Source organism: Zophobas morio, unplaced genomic scaffold, assembly GCF_036711695.1.
Source record: "Zophobas morio isolate AGI-343-1 ecotype UQ-CSIRO unplaced genomic scaffold, CSIRO_AGI_Zmor_V1 ptg000002l, whole genome shotgun sequence".
NCBI lineage: Eukaryota > Metazoa > Arthropoda > Insecta > Coleoptera > Tenebrionidae > Zophobas > Zophobas morio.
The window spans coordinates 20,931,144-20,943,310 of NW_026972107.1; the positions used below are offsets into that span (position 1 = coordinate 20,931,144).

The 12,167-nt window shown below is 32.2% G+C and overlaps 1 protein-coding gene across 3 annotated transcripts in view; it reads left to right on the plus strand.

Annotated features, from left to right (window-relative positions):
* Dop2r (Dopamine 2-like receptor) overlaps window positions 1-12,167 on the plus strand; it is a 308,073-nt gene that overhangs the window by 277,514 nt on the left and 18,392 nt on the right. Inside the window, exons 5-6 of one of the 3 annotated variants that reach the window (XM_064057591.1) lie at window positions 11,079-11,114; window positions 11,783-11,953. The exons of 1 other annotated variant lie outside the window; for it this stretch is intronic. In XM_064057591.1, coding sequence (XP_063913661.1) covers window positions 11,079-11,114; window positions 11,783-11,953 — 207 coding nt within the window. The remainder of the gene's footprint in view (window positions 1-11,078; window positions 11,115-11,782; window positions 11,954-12,167) is intronic. One more of the 3 variants, XM_064057598.1, reaches the window with a different exon arrangement.

A 12,167-nucleotide genomic window follows, 5' to 3' on the forward strand; every position in this document is an offset into this window, starting at 1 on the left:
GAAAACGAATAAAAATATTGAAATTATGTAAACGCCATTGTTTTTAACTTGAGAGGGGCTGAATGTAATACGTACATTGTAAATATAATGGATCAACGTCGACAAATTTTTTTAAGTTGGCACGTTTACAATAACTGAGGATATGGGGCCCTATGGTATTGTAAACAGATATTGTTTACGTTTATTATTGCTAAGATTATTTTCAGCTTTGCCGGTAACATTGGCGTTTTGAAAAAATTATGTTTTTGCATTTTTGATGACGCTACCAAGAAAAACAAAGCTAATGGAAAAAATGTGGAACGTTATTTTGACAGAACTTCCCTCGCCCTTGAAGTATAGTCCGACAAATTCCGCTTCTTTAAAAAATTATAAAATTAGTTTTTGCGATTTTCGTTTTGTGATAACTGTTAACCTCTATAAAGTGGCGTAATTAATCTCGCCGCAGCCCCTGCGTCTTTAAGTGTGAAATATATTTAAAACAGATAACTAACAGGAACAATTGTACATTTTCAATTTCTCAGTAGGTACATACTTAACTTCTACTGTTTATGTTTATACTCGACTATTAGCACATTCAGACTACAAGCATAAGGTGTTAAAGGAAAATGAAATTTGGTTGATTTTGTGTCCTTAACGCAGAGGAAAGAACTAATTGATTAATTCACACTGAGTTTTTTTGCCAAAAACACTCATAGATTTGAACAAATTCCGCAAAAATGTAAGATGACGGATAAATTTTGATCAACGATTTATCGTGTTTCAAATAATCTTAAAATATTTGCATAATTTCACAGCATTCGGTTTCTGCAGTTTCAAAGTTAAATTGTAAAATATTGGTATACAGTATTGACTTTTTCCAAAAATCTGGATGCTAAGGGTAAAAACTCAACACGGATTCATAAATCACACATGCAGGAATGTTTATTATAAAATAAATTCAAAAAACATTTGCTCCGCAGAATTCTAAAGTGATGTCATAATTTTCTGAGAAGGTCTTAAACAAATAAATTGTTTTACCTGTCCTTTTTTACAACCTTAAAACGTTTGCCACATTTTTAAAGTTAAATTTTAAAATACAATTTGGAATTATGATTAACTAAGCTTACAAGTTTTCGGAGCATTCGATTATTTCAAAGGTAAATTATTGTAAAATGTTGTTCTACAATTTTTATTTTTTCCCGAAAAGTCTGGATGTCTATGGTGAAAACTCGACACGGATTCATGAATCACACGTGCAGGGATACGCAATCCTATAAAAATAATATATATATAGTACCAAAAAAAGGAACAATTTAGTAGGAAGTAAAATGGTACTTTTCACCCCACATTTTATTCTCGTTTTTTAATTTATTAAAAGGTGCTTTATTATTTTTTTTTTTTTTAAGAAAACAGACCAATTTTGAGGTTTAGGTTTAGGTTTAGGTTTAGGTCTATATAAATCCGCTGGAATCTGGCCAAAATCTTTAGAATGAAACAACTTTTTAAAAAGTAATCTTAAAAATGGGTTGAATTGTCAAAAAAGGCAAGAAATAAAAAACTTCAACGTCAAAATTGGTGTCTGTTTGCTTAAAAAAATGTTACAGTACCTTAAAATGGATGAAAAAACATGTAAAAAATAGCTTAATTAGATGAAAAACAAATAATGTGAGGTCAAACGTACCATTTTAGTTAATACTGATTTCAATTTAGAAATTTTATTTGGAATTGAAATAACAAAAAATGGTTTCGCGTTCACCAAAATGTGTATTTGGTAAATATAAATTAAAGAACACAAAACTGTAAAATATATTGTTTTAGAGGGGCATAAACGAAAAAGAATCGGTTTTGCAGTTTCAAAGTTCAATTGCAAGATGTTGCAATTTTGATTTTTTATCAAATATCCAGATGTCTAGGAAAAAACTCAACAGGGATTGATAAACCACATGTACAGGAGTATTATATTTTATTAAATTTTAATAATATTTACACTGTAAATTTTGGAGATGACGTCAACAAATTGTTATTAGGGATGATTAGCCAATTTTTGATTAAGGTTTTACCATATACACGATATCCGTAATAAACATAAAATTTAACAATTGGTTCGGTAGTTTCAGAGATATCTGTCTAAAAAAATCCGGACAGACGGCAGACAGACAGACAGAAACGGGAGACCTATTGTTTCGTACTGGGTTTACGGCCTGTAATTGTAATTTAATGATCTATCAAAATCCGTTATAAAAATTTACATTGTTGTTTAAAAAATATAGATTATACGCAGCGAAATCGTCTTCTACGCGTCATATTTGTAATGTAGTGAATTAAGTTTCCCCCTTCAAGCTAAAAACAATGACGTTTACATAAATTTTTTACAGTATTTTGAGTATATACGACCACGAAATTTTAACTGGGACACCTATAAGCAACGTATTAAATTGACTGTTTGTTCCCAAAAAAACACAATGTATACGGAATTTCAAAGACTTGTCTCAGAACAAATCCCTATGGAACTTGATGTAAGACTTTCTGTGTATACAGTTAAAAAAAGGTATTGAAAACGTAAACAATATCCCGGGGTGAAATTTTCAATAAGGTTTTATTTAATAATAATGTTTTGACATGGTAGATATCGTCAACTTTCCCGAAAGAATTGTTAGTTAAAGTAGACTTTAATCGATTGTTCTGGAATCACTATATTAATGCAAAATTTTAAAAGAAAATTAAGTAAATTTTAGAATCTGTAAATGAAACAAACAATTACTTATACATATTTTATTTTGCAAATCGAGTTTAAAAAACTGAGATTTGTTTGTGATAAATCCCGATAATTTAACAAATAATTATTTTTACGTTTGGGCAGAACACACTCAATAATAAAAAAGAATAACAGCAGACATTAAGACTTTCTGTCAACAACTATTTTTAAAAATTATTTAGATCGTGGAAACGGTTCTTCTGTCAATTTCCTTAGTTTTACGAAATAAGCCATCTCGTTTCTTTTTAAAATTAATCTCCACTACAGAGAAATTTCTATAAAACTGTTCAATTTTTAGATCACGTTTCGAAAGGCCGCTTTGATTGTTTCAAATGCACACCTACGCATCCACATTTGTATTGTGGAATAGAATCACACTGATACACGTTCAGCATAAGAAAAACACTTTCAGAATCAGAATGAGGTCCCGAATAACGTCGCAGTACATACAAGCTTATATGATTTTCTCATTTATAAAGAAATTGTAGTTTAATCTTAGAATAATTTTAACTGTTCGTAATTTATAACTTATCTACACCTTTAAAATAAGGTATGTAAACATATACCAGGTAATAAATCTACTTACATGGACAAATTTGATTTATAATTTTTTTTTTGGTGTTTTATGTTGAAACACGTATATTTAATGGCAATTTATTTAACTTAGTAGCTTCTTGTTATGAAGATTTATGTATATAATTAGTAAGCGGTGGTAATAGACGTATGTATGTGAAACGTATTATGCAAAATTATAATTGCAACCTTTGTTTCAAATTCAGTTGACACACAACTTACCACAATAAGAGTAGTAAATATAATTTCATATACAAAGGCCATTGTTAATGAAAACGGCTATGTACCACATATCCAGCTATCACAAAATACAAGAAAAAATGTATTGCCTACCACATAAGTAACGTCATTTTTTAGTTACGTTGGTGATAATACGTATTTCATAATATACTCCCCACAAAAATTATCGCATCACGCTCAAAATTTTATATATTTCCAATTTGAATAAAATATTAATTAAAAACAATGCTTTAATTGTGATAATTTAAAAAATTATGCCATGCGGTAGAATAGTACTTTGTACTACTATTATGTTTAACTGTAATATTTACCTTCATATAAAATTAATACAATCTGGTAACCATTTTGATTACTCAAAACACACACGTATCAGTAAATATAAGACATGAAATATTCAGTTTCTGAAGTAGTGACAACCTAATATATCTTTCTCTGTCTCACTCATTACATTTTAGAATATTCTGTTTTTTCTAACAATTAACTTTACTAAGTAGTTTTCATAGGGATCATTTGAGTCCCTTACCTACGTACTTTACCGATTTAAATTAAACCAGCTATCGTCTTCCCACTCGTCTCGTTAAGAGTTGCGCCCTATGACATTTTAACTACATATGTGTATAATAATAATGAAAAGTTATACACCAAATTTATACTAACGTATTTCGCTTTAAAAAGTTATTCAGCTACTAATGGAATGATTTACTTTAACATGTCACAGTAGTTAAAATAAAAATATTATAGTAAAGTTATTTAAAAGTATATTTCAGAGTAGCTCCACGAATGAGTAATAAATCACGACACAATTGTTTATCTTAGATATACAAACCCCTACTGCATTTAAGATTATAAACACCTCTCGTGAAAAAAATTAATAAGCTTTTATCCTCTTAATAGAACATTCATGAAACATACAATATAAATGTGATATTTATTATTCAATTCAACAGTAATAGAACCGAATTTGAAAGCATTAAAATAAGTTGTAAAAAAACACTGAATCGTTTTAAATTACAACATAAGGTCATAAAAAATGAACAACCTATTTTGTATTCGTACAACAAAAAACTCGTATCCACCAAAATTTAGATAATAATAGCATGAGTCGCTCCTACGATAGTTCTACAGCGAACGAACATTGTTTCGTTGGGTTAAAAGCCTTAAAAAAATCTTGTTTCTCAAAATTGAAAGTTTTTTGACTCCGAATAATTTCACCAAAGGCCAACTTCAGAGTTACTCAAGCCATTGTTATTATTAATATGCTTTTGAACAATCTTAGTTGAAGATTGTTCACTTTGAGACTCCATTATGGGAAATTGTTGTTATTCGTTAGGTTAAATATTTAAAAAGTCATTGATCACAACATCAGATTCCCAATTTAAACCAATAAATAAAGGAGATTGTCAAGTCCTTTTTAACTATGACAAAACAATCGGTTTCCATTGTTTTGGGATAGTAATCAGTGACAAATTTTTGTTAATAATTCGTTATTTAGTACTTACAGTAAATTGAAATAATTGAACTAGATATACCTCAGTCGTCACAAACAAAACATTATTTGTCAACAAAAGTTCTAATTTTTCGTTATATATACGTATACCTATTTTTTGCAAATAGGAAGGCATTCAGCCTTTGTGTAACCGTAGAAATATTATAAACATTTTGATGTTCAGTTGCTCGTTATAACGAATGTCTGTACTATGTATCATTTTACTCAAACAGATAAATTGGACAGATCCAGTAAACCATGTTTTGAAAGCCTTATAGTCTACACTGCTTATACCTGATCCGTTTATTCGCTAGAAAGTATTATTTTCTTCTCGTATTCAGTCCTACATATTTTTCGTGCGTAGGTAGGTGTAAAAATATTAGGAACAAATAGAAAATTATTTAGAAATAAGTTCCACTCGAAAATAAGATCAACAGCTTTGTGTTTCAGTCTGAAATGAAAAAACAGACACGCAAGCACGTGTGTTTAGCACAAAACAGATTGACGGACATTGTTATCTTAAAGACATCCTGAGTTTTTTATAAAAGTGCCTTTACACTGCATGATTTGTCATATGACTTCTCCTAGTGCAGTTTTTTTCGTGTTTACACTGTATGATTTCTCATATTACTTGACCCATAACACAAATCATAAGAGCGGTCATAAGCAAATCATACCAGATTTCCAGAATAGGACGGGGTCTATTTTGAAGAGAGTTCTCGTACGATAATTTTAAATTTCGCGCTTTTTTCAAGAAATTAAAATAAATTGGCAGTTGAAAGTGAGGTTATTAGAAGCCATTTCCTACTCCATAAAGTTCGTTTAACTTTATTACGTCTCGATTGCTTTCTTTTTAATAACCCCACAATCAAGCACAGTAAACCACTTTGATATTTTGCCACTTGTTCACTATTCATTGTATAAAATTTTCACTACTACACACAATTCTTAAATTTAATGTGAGGCTAATACAAAAAATATCCAAAGTCAAGCAAACGTGTTTCGCTTCCCCCAAATGTTAGGTTAGGTTAGAGTCGTTTGACAGTGACACTTTGCTCTCACCCCACCACGCTTCAAGTCGAACGAAAAAATCATATGAGAAAGCATAGCAGTCTAAACTCAAAATCTGCAAATGGTATGATTCCTTGAAATCATACAACTTATCATACGATTTGTATTAGCAAAAGTCATATGACAAATCATGCAGTGTAAAGGCACTTTTAGTCTTTTATAGCAGTACTAAACCGTTGTAAGTCCCATTCCGCAGCGAAACGAGCGAGTGAACATGTCTTCTAACGCTCTTGTATGTTTACACTGTAGGGTCAAAGCCGTGAAGGGGCCTAAATGTGTAAATTGTGAAAGAGTGTTTCATCCGAAGTGTGTTGAACGTTTAAATGTAATTGTTTTAAATAGTGAGCAAGTTATTTGTTGCAAACAAACGCAAGATACGCAAGATGACAGTGACGTCGTTATCAAGTTCTTAAAAAGTGATGCATTTGGCGCTATAGTCAAAAATATTGTGCAGCATGAAACTTCGGTCCTGTTTGATGAAATAACTAGAATTCGAGAGGAACTGGATGCCGTCAAATCGACCAATATTGACCTAATAAAGTTGCTAACAAGCTCTAACAAAGTCAGCGTTCCAGGTGTGTCCTATTCTCATGTGACTCAGCATCTTTCGGCATGTAATCAGCAGCACTTCATCAAATCCGGGAACAGCACTGAAATTCCTTCTAACGATATTTCTCCAGGAAAAACTGTAGTTGGTGATAAAACAGCAGACTTGCTTGATAAAAGGATTGAAAAAGCAAGTGTCTTATCTGTGGAAGGTTCTCCTGTTAATGATAAGAATACTTTCACTTTCCCAAGACATCAACGAAAAAAACAGAATTTTGCAGACAGGAAACCTAAAATTATCAATGGGGTCAAACCCGCTACTTCGTCATCTCTCCGGGGCGTAGAAAAAATGCACCATTTTTATATTGGCCGAATTGATCCTGACATGACGCCGAGTCAAGTGGAAGAATGTCTGAAATCAGAGATTAATCTCCAAAATTTCAAATGTTCAAAGTTACCCTCTAAAGGGGGAAGTTATAGCTCTTTTAAACTTAGTATTCCTCAGTCTAAATCTAACGATATATTGAATCCTCAAATCTGGCCTCAAGGGGTGGTAGTTCGCAGATTTTTCCCATCAAAAAATAAAGATGACTTTTCAGTTTCTAATGAACGCAAAAATTTTCGAGACGCAGTAGAAGAAGAAACCATAACATAGACCATCTAACGGTGTATTTTCAAAATGTGCGCGGTATGCGAACAAAACTGACCGACTGTTATGTATCGTGCTTGAGTGAGAACTTTGTGTCATGTCATTATTTTTGTAGAAACATGGCTTCATCCAGACATCGATGATAGTGAATTTATTGATAACCGATATGTCGTGTACAGGAATGACCGTTCATCAAACAATAGTGAAAAATCTATAGGTGGTGGTGTCCTGATAGCAGTTAGGAAAAATCTTTTATCCAGCAAATTGTACATCCCTTCTTCAGTCGAAGATATATGGATTAGGTTGCAAGTCAACAGCAGATTTTTTATTTTCAGTGCTGTTTATCTCCCACCAGACGTTTCACTTGCTGTCTATGCCGATTATGTTGGCAATCTCAAAACTATATGTTACAACAACTTGGCCGATACGATTTTTGTTCTAGGAGACTTCAATCTGCCTGGCATACAATGGATTCATGATGATGAGACAATAGGTTTGACTCCAACTAATATTAAATCAGAAAAAGAGACTCTTATATGCTACAATTTTGCGTCATGCGATCTTTGTCAATTTAACAATATTGCCAACTGCAATAATAATATTCTTGACCTTTGTTTTTCCAACTGTGATAGTCTTACTGTAAGTCGTACTGGTGAGTTTGTAAAGGTGGATAAGTTTCATCCACCTCTTAAATTTGTGATATCTGATTGTAACTGTAATTATTACGGTGATACATTTTGTGATACCTATCGTGATTTCAGAAACTGTGATTATAATGCCATCAATTCTTTCCTGTTTAACTTTAACTGGGATTTTATTAGTAGCGATAATGACATATGTGATATTGTAGATGACTTTTACCAGTGTTTGTATTTCATTTGTGATAATTTTATACCAATCCGGAAATCTAAAAGTAAAAATTTTCCCTCTTGGTTTAGCCATGAAACTAGAAAGTTAGTGATTGAGAAGAACAAATTACATCGTCGTTATAAAATAAGCCGTGATATCAGAGATTATTATAATTTCAGTTTAATTAGAGCCAAATGTAAACAAGAAATCGCTTGCTGTTACAACAAATTTATTAAGAACACCGAATCTCAAATCAACTCTAACCCAAAACATTTTTGGAATTTTATTAAGAGTGTAAAAAACAGTTGCGACTTTTCAAATATAATGATTTATAAAAGTATTGATGTTTGCGGGTTTCAAAACATAGTTGATACGTTTGCCAGTTTTTTTTCTTCCGTATATACTAATAATACCAGCAGTAGTAGTAATTATAACTATCCTTACACAATTGACTCATTTGTTGACATCAGCTCTGTGCATATCACGGAAGATTTGGTAGCAAGAGAACTTAATGCTCTAAACTTAAACAAGGGTGCTGGGCCAGATGAGTTACCTCCAACATTTTTTTATAACTGCAGAGATTCATTGGTTATACCACTAACACGAATTTTCTCTATTTCAATAAGTTCGGGAAAATTTCCTGACTTGTGGAAATCTGCACGTGTGGTACCAATCTTTAAATCTGGCAATAAGCAAGACATTGAAAACTATCGACCGATTAGTATAATTTCAGTTCTATCGAAAATCTTTGAAAACATTGTGTCCAGTTTCATAAGTGATTCTTTTAGAAACGTAATCAGTGTGTCACAACATGGTTTTTGTTCTGGTAGATCAACTGAATCTAATCTCTTTGTATACATAAATGATATTTTTAATGCAATTGAGGACGGTTCGGAAATTCACTGCATCTACACAGACTTCCACAAGGCGTTTGATTCTGTTGATCACACCATTTTGATACACAAACTTCTACTCTACGGCGTTCGTGATCCTTTACTTTCATGGATTCAATCTTATATCAGTCATCGTCTACATTTTGTACAATTAATGAAGTTCAAGTCATCTACCTACGAATCAACATCTGGAGTTCCTCAAGGCTCGGTTATAGGACCACTTTTATTTAATATCTTCATTAACGATATCTGCTTGAATTTCAACTCAAATTCCTTACTGTATGCAGATGACTTGAAGTTATATAAGAAGATTGATTCCATGTATGACATAAATACTTTGACAAATGATCTTATATGTCTTAACGATTGGTGTAAACTCAATCATATGTCTCTTAACATTAAAAAATGCAAAGCAATGTGCTTTAGTCGCAAAAGTCGTCCCTCAGTTCCATTGTACCTACTAGAAAATACGCCCCTAGACATAGTTAGCAATGCCAAGGATTTGGGTATCTATTTAGACACTAAATTATCTTTCGTCAGTCACTGTGAATATGTTGTTTCTAGAGGTAGAAAACTTTTGGGGTGTTTAAAGCGGTGGACGGTGAACTTCAGTAACATCAGAACCATTCTGATATTATACTATTCGTTAGTCCGATCGATATTGGAATTCAATTGTGTCAACTGGTCACCGTTTTATATCACTCACATAAGCCGAATTGAAGCTGTCCAAGTCAAACTTTTAAAATATGTCAAATATAAGTTGTGTGGTGATGGTATTGTGTTAGCTGATACAGACCTTGTTGCATCTTATCTGTCAGTACATACACTAGAAAATCGTCGTAAGTATCACAAACTATGTTTTCTTTTTAAATTATTAAATGGTTTAATTGAAGCCCCCATATTGCTAGCGTTGGTAGGTCTTAATGTGTCAATCCGTAAGGTTCGTACGCCTAGGTTGTTTTTTATACCAGTTCATAAAACGAATTATGCATTACATTCGCCTCTAAATAGCGTTTTGATGATTGCTAACGAATGCAACACTTTAGAGTTTTTTGGTATCTCCCTCAACGCCTTCAAGAAAGAATGTCGCAAATTGTTACTATTATGTTAATATGAATTGTTATGTTAATATTTTGTTATGTACTTTATGTAATGCCTTTACATCTTTCGGCGTAATAAAGCACTATTATTATTATTACTTCTGCGACATGAAAATTTTATTGTTGCAAAAACATGAAATAATGATTTTCATTCCGCGGTTCTCGTTTTTTTTTTCACCCTGCGTTTCATTAAAGACTAACAATAATTTTCATGGAGTTGTATTATTCATTATTTAATTAAAGCTAATACCTTTAATTCGCGTAGATCCTAACGCGAAACAAAAGTCAGGCAAAACCAAAATTAATTTTACAACATTATTCATGAGCACAAGGGGGAAGTAAATGTATTTATCCGGCTGAGGTTGTTTTTAATTCGGAAGTTTAATTTTTCCAACTCTCATTATTATGCTGAAATTTCTTCAATTACGAAGTATTTCGTGTTGTACAAACATATTTATCACTGTTTCTGCTTTGAACATCTTTTATGCAAATAAATACGTCTTGAGGGTTTCTTTTGCGCACGATTAAGACATTAAGGGAAAGCATTATTTTAAATAAGTGTCAAAAGAGAATGTTTTCAAGTATTCATGATATTTACAAGCTTGTGACACTATATCAGATTACTAAAATTTTCTAATTTTACATAATAATAAGTTTTAGGCCGATATTTGACTAAATTTAAAAAAAATGTCAACAAGAGAGGGTGTTGGAATTTTAGATAAAAAAAGTCTGGGAAATTAAAGTTGTATTAAGTTTAAAACGGCAGAATATAATCAGTTGTAGTAATTCGTTTTAGCCCAACAAGTAATTAAATAATGAATGCATCTGAAGAATGTTCATTTAACTCCCTCTTAAGTTTTGGAAAGCGTTGTAATATAAGGTTACAGATTAAAAAGTGTTTTGTTGTAAAATACTGTCTGGATTTTTGTTTTTACAGAGAACAGCGTAAAAACTCGAAGCCTAATTACAAAGAGTAAGTTAATTATTAGTTGTCCCTTCAAGTATTAATTGACAACTTCTAAAACCCTATTCATTCTAGTAAACATTTTAACCTGTTTGAGAACTACCGTGTTTGTTATGTGTACTTTTGCTGTAAACATAGAATAATTCATATGTCCCCACCCAATGTGAATTTATGATGTTTACTTAACACCCCTATCAATTTAATTGTTACACACATTTAACCACCTCCCCGTCATGGAAAAATCCGACACAAAGCAAAAACTTTGAACAATTTGTTACTAGATGGCAATTAATAAAGTTCGATCCCAATTAGAGATAAAATTGATAATTTATGCGTTCAAAGACAAATTCTATTAAGTTCGACTATTAATTATCTTCAAGATTTTTTCATCGTTAAGTCATCAATTTCATCAATTAAGGGCCAGCCGCGAAAAAAACAAACCATTTAAAATCCACTTCAATACGAAACCTTTGTCTGATTCTCTCTCTCTCTGCCTCAAAAGTAACGAAAATATGTCAATTTAATAAACGGGGAGCCCTAGTTCAACACCCTTTTTCCCGATTTTATTCTCATCACATTCTGGGATTTGGCTTGGTTGGCCGGTGACGACGCAAGAAAATTCCTTGACAACGAAATTTCACGGTGTCTGCTACTTACCCTATTTATTTATTTGGCAGCATATCAAGCGTGGTAGCCAGCCTAGCGTCACCAGCGCCTCTAGCTGACCCAAACGGAAACAACGATTCAGGGTACGCCCCAAGTCAACCTGACACCACAGCACCAGAGAGTCCTAAAAGGAATCGAAATCAGTCCAAGAGAAACGGCGCACCTCTAGACACAGAACTTAGGCAAGTTTTTATGTACTCGATATGGACCTAAACCATAGTTGACATATTTTCTGTTACTTTACGGTAGAAAGTAGTAACAGGGCGTCCCAACAAAACAACCTCATCTCAAACCCTTCTTGATAATTATTCAGTGGTATAATTCCAGTGTTATTGTACCTACTTTTTGAATTAACCTCAACACTTTATTCCTTTGGGACACTCTGTATTTATTATA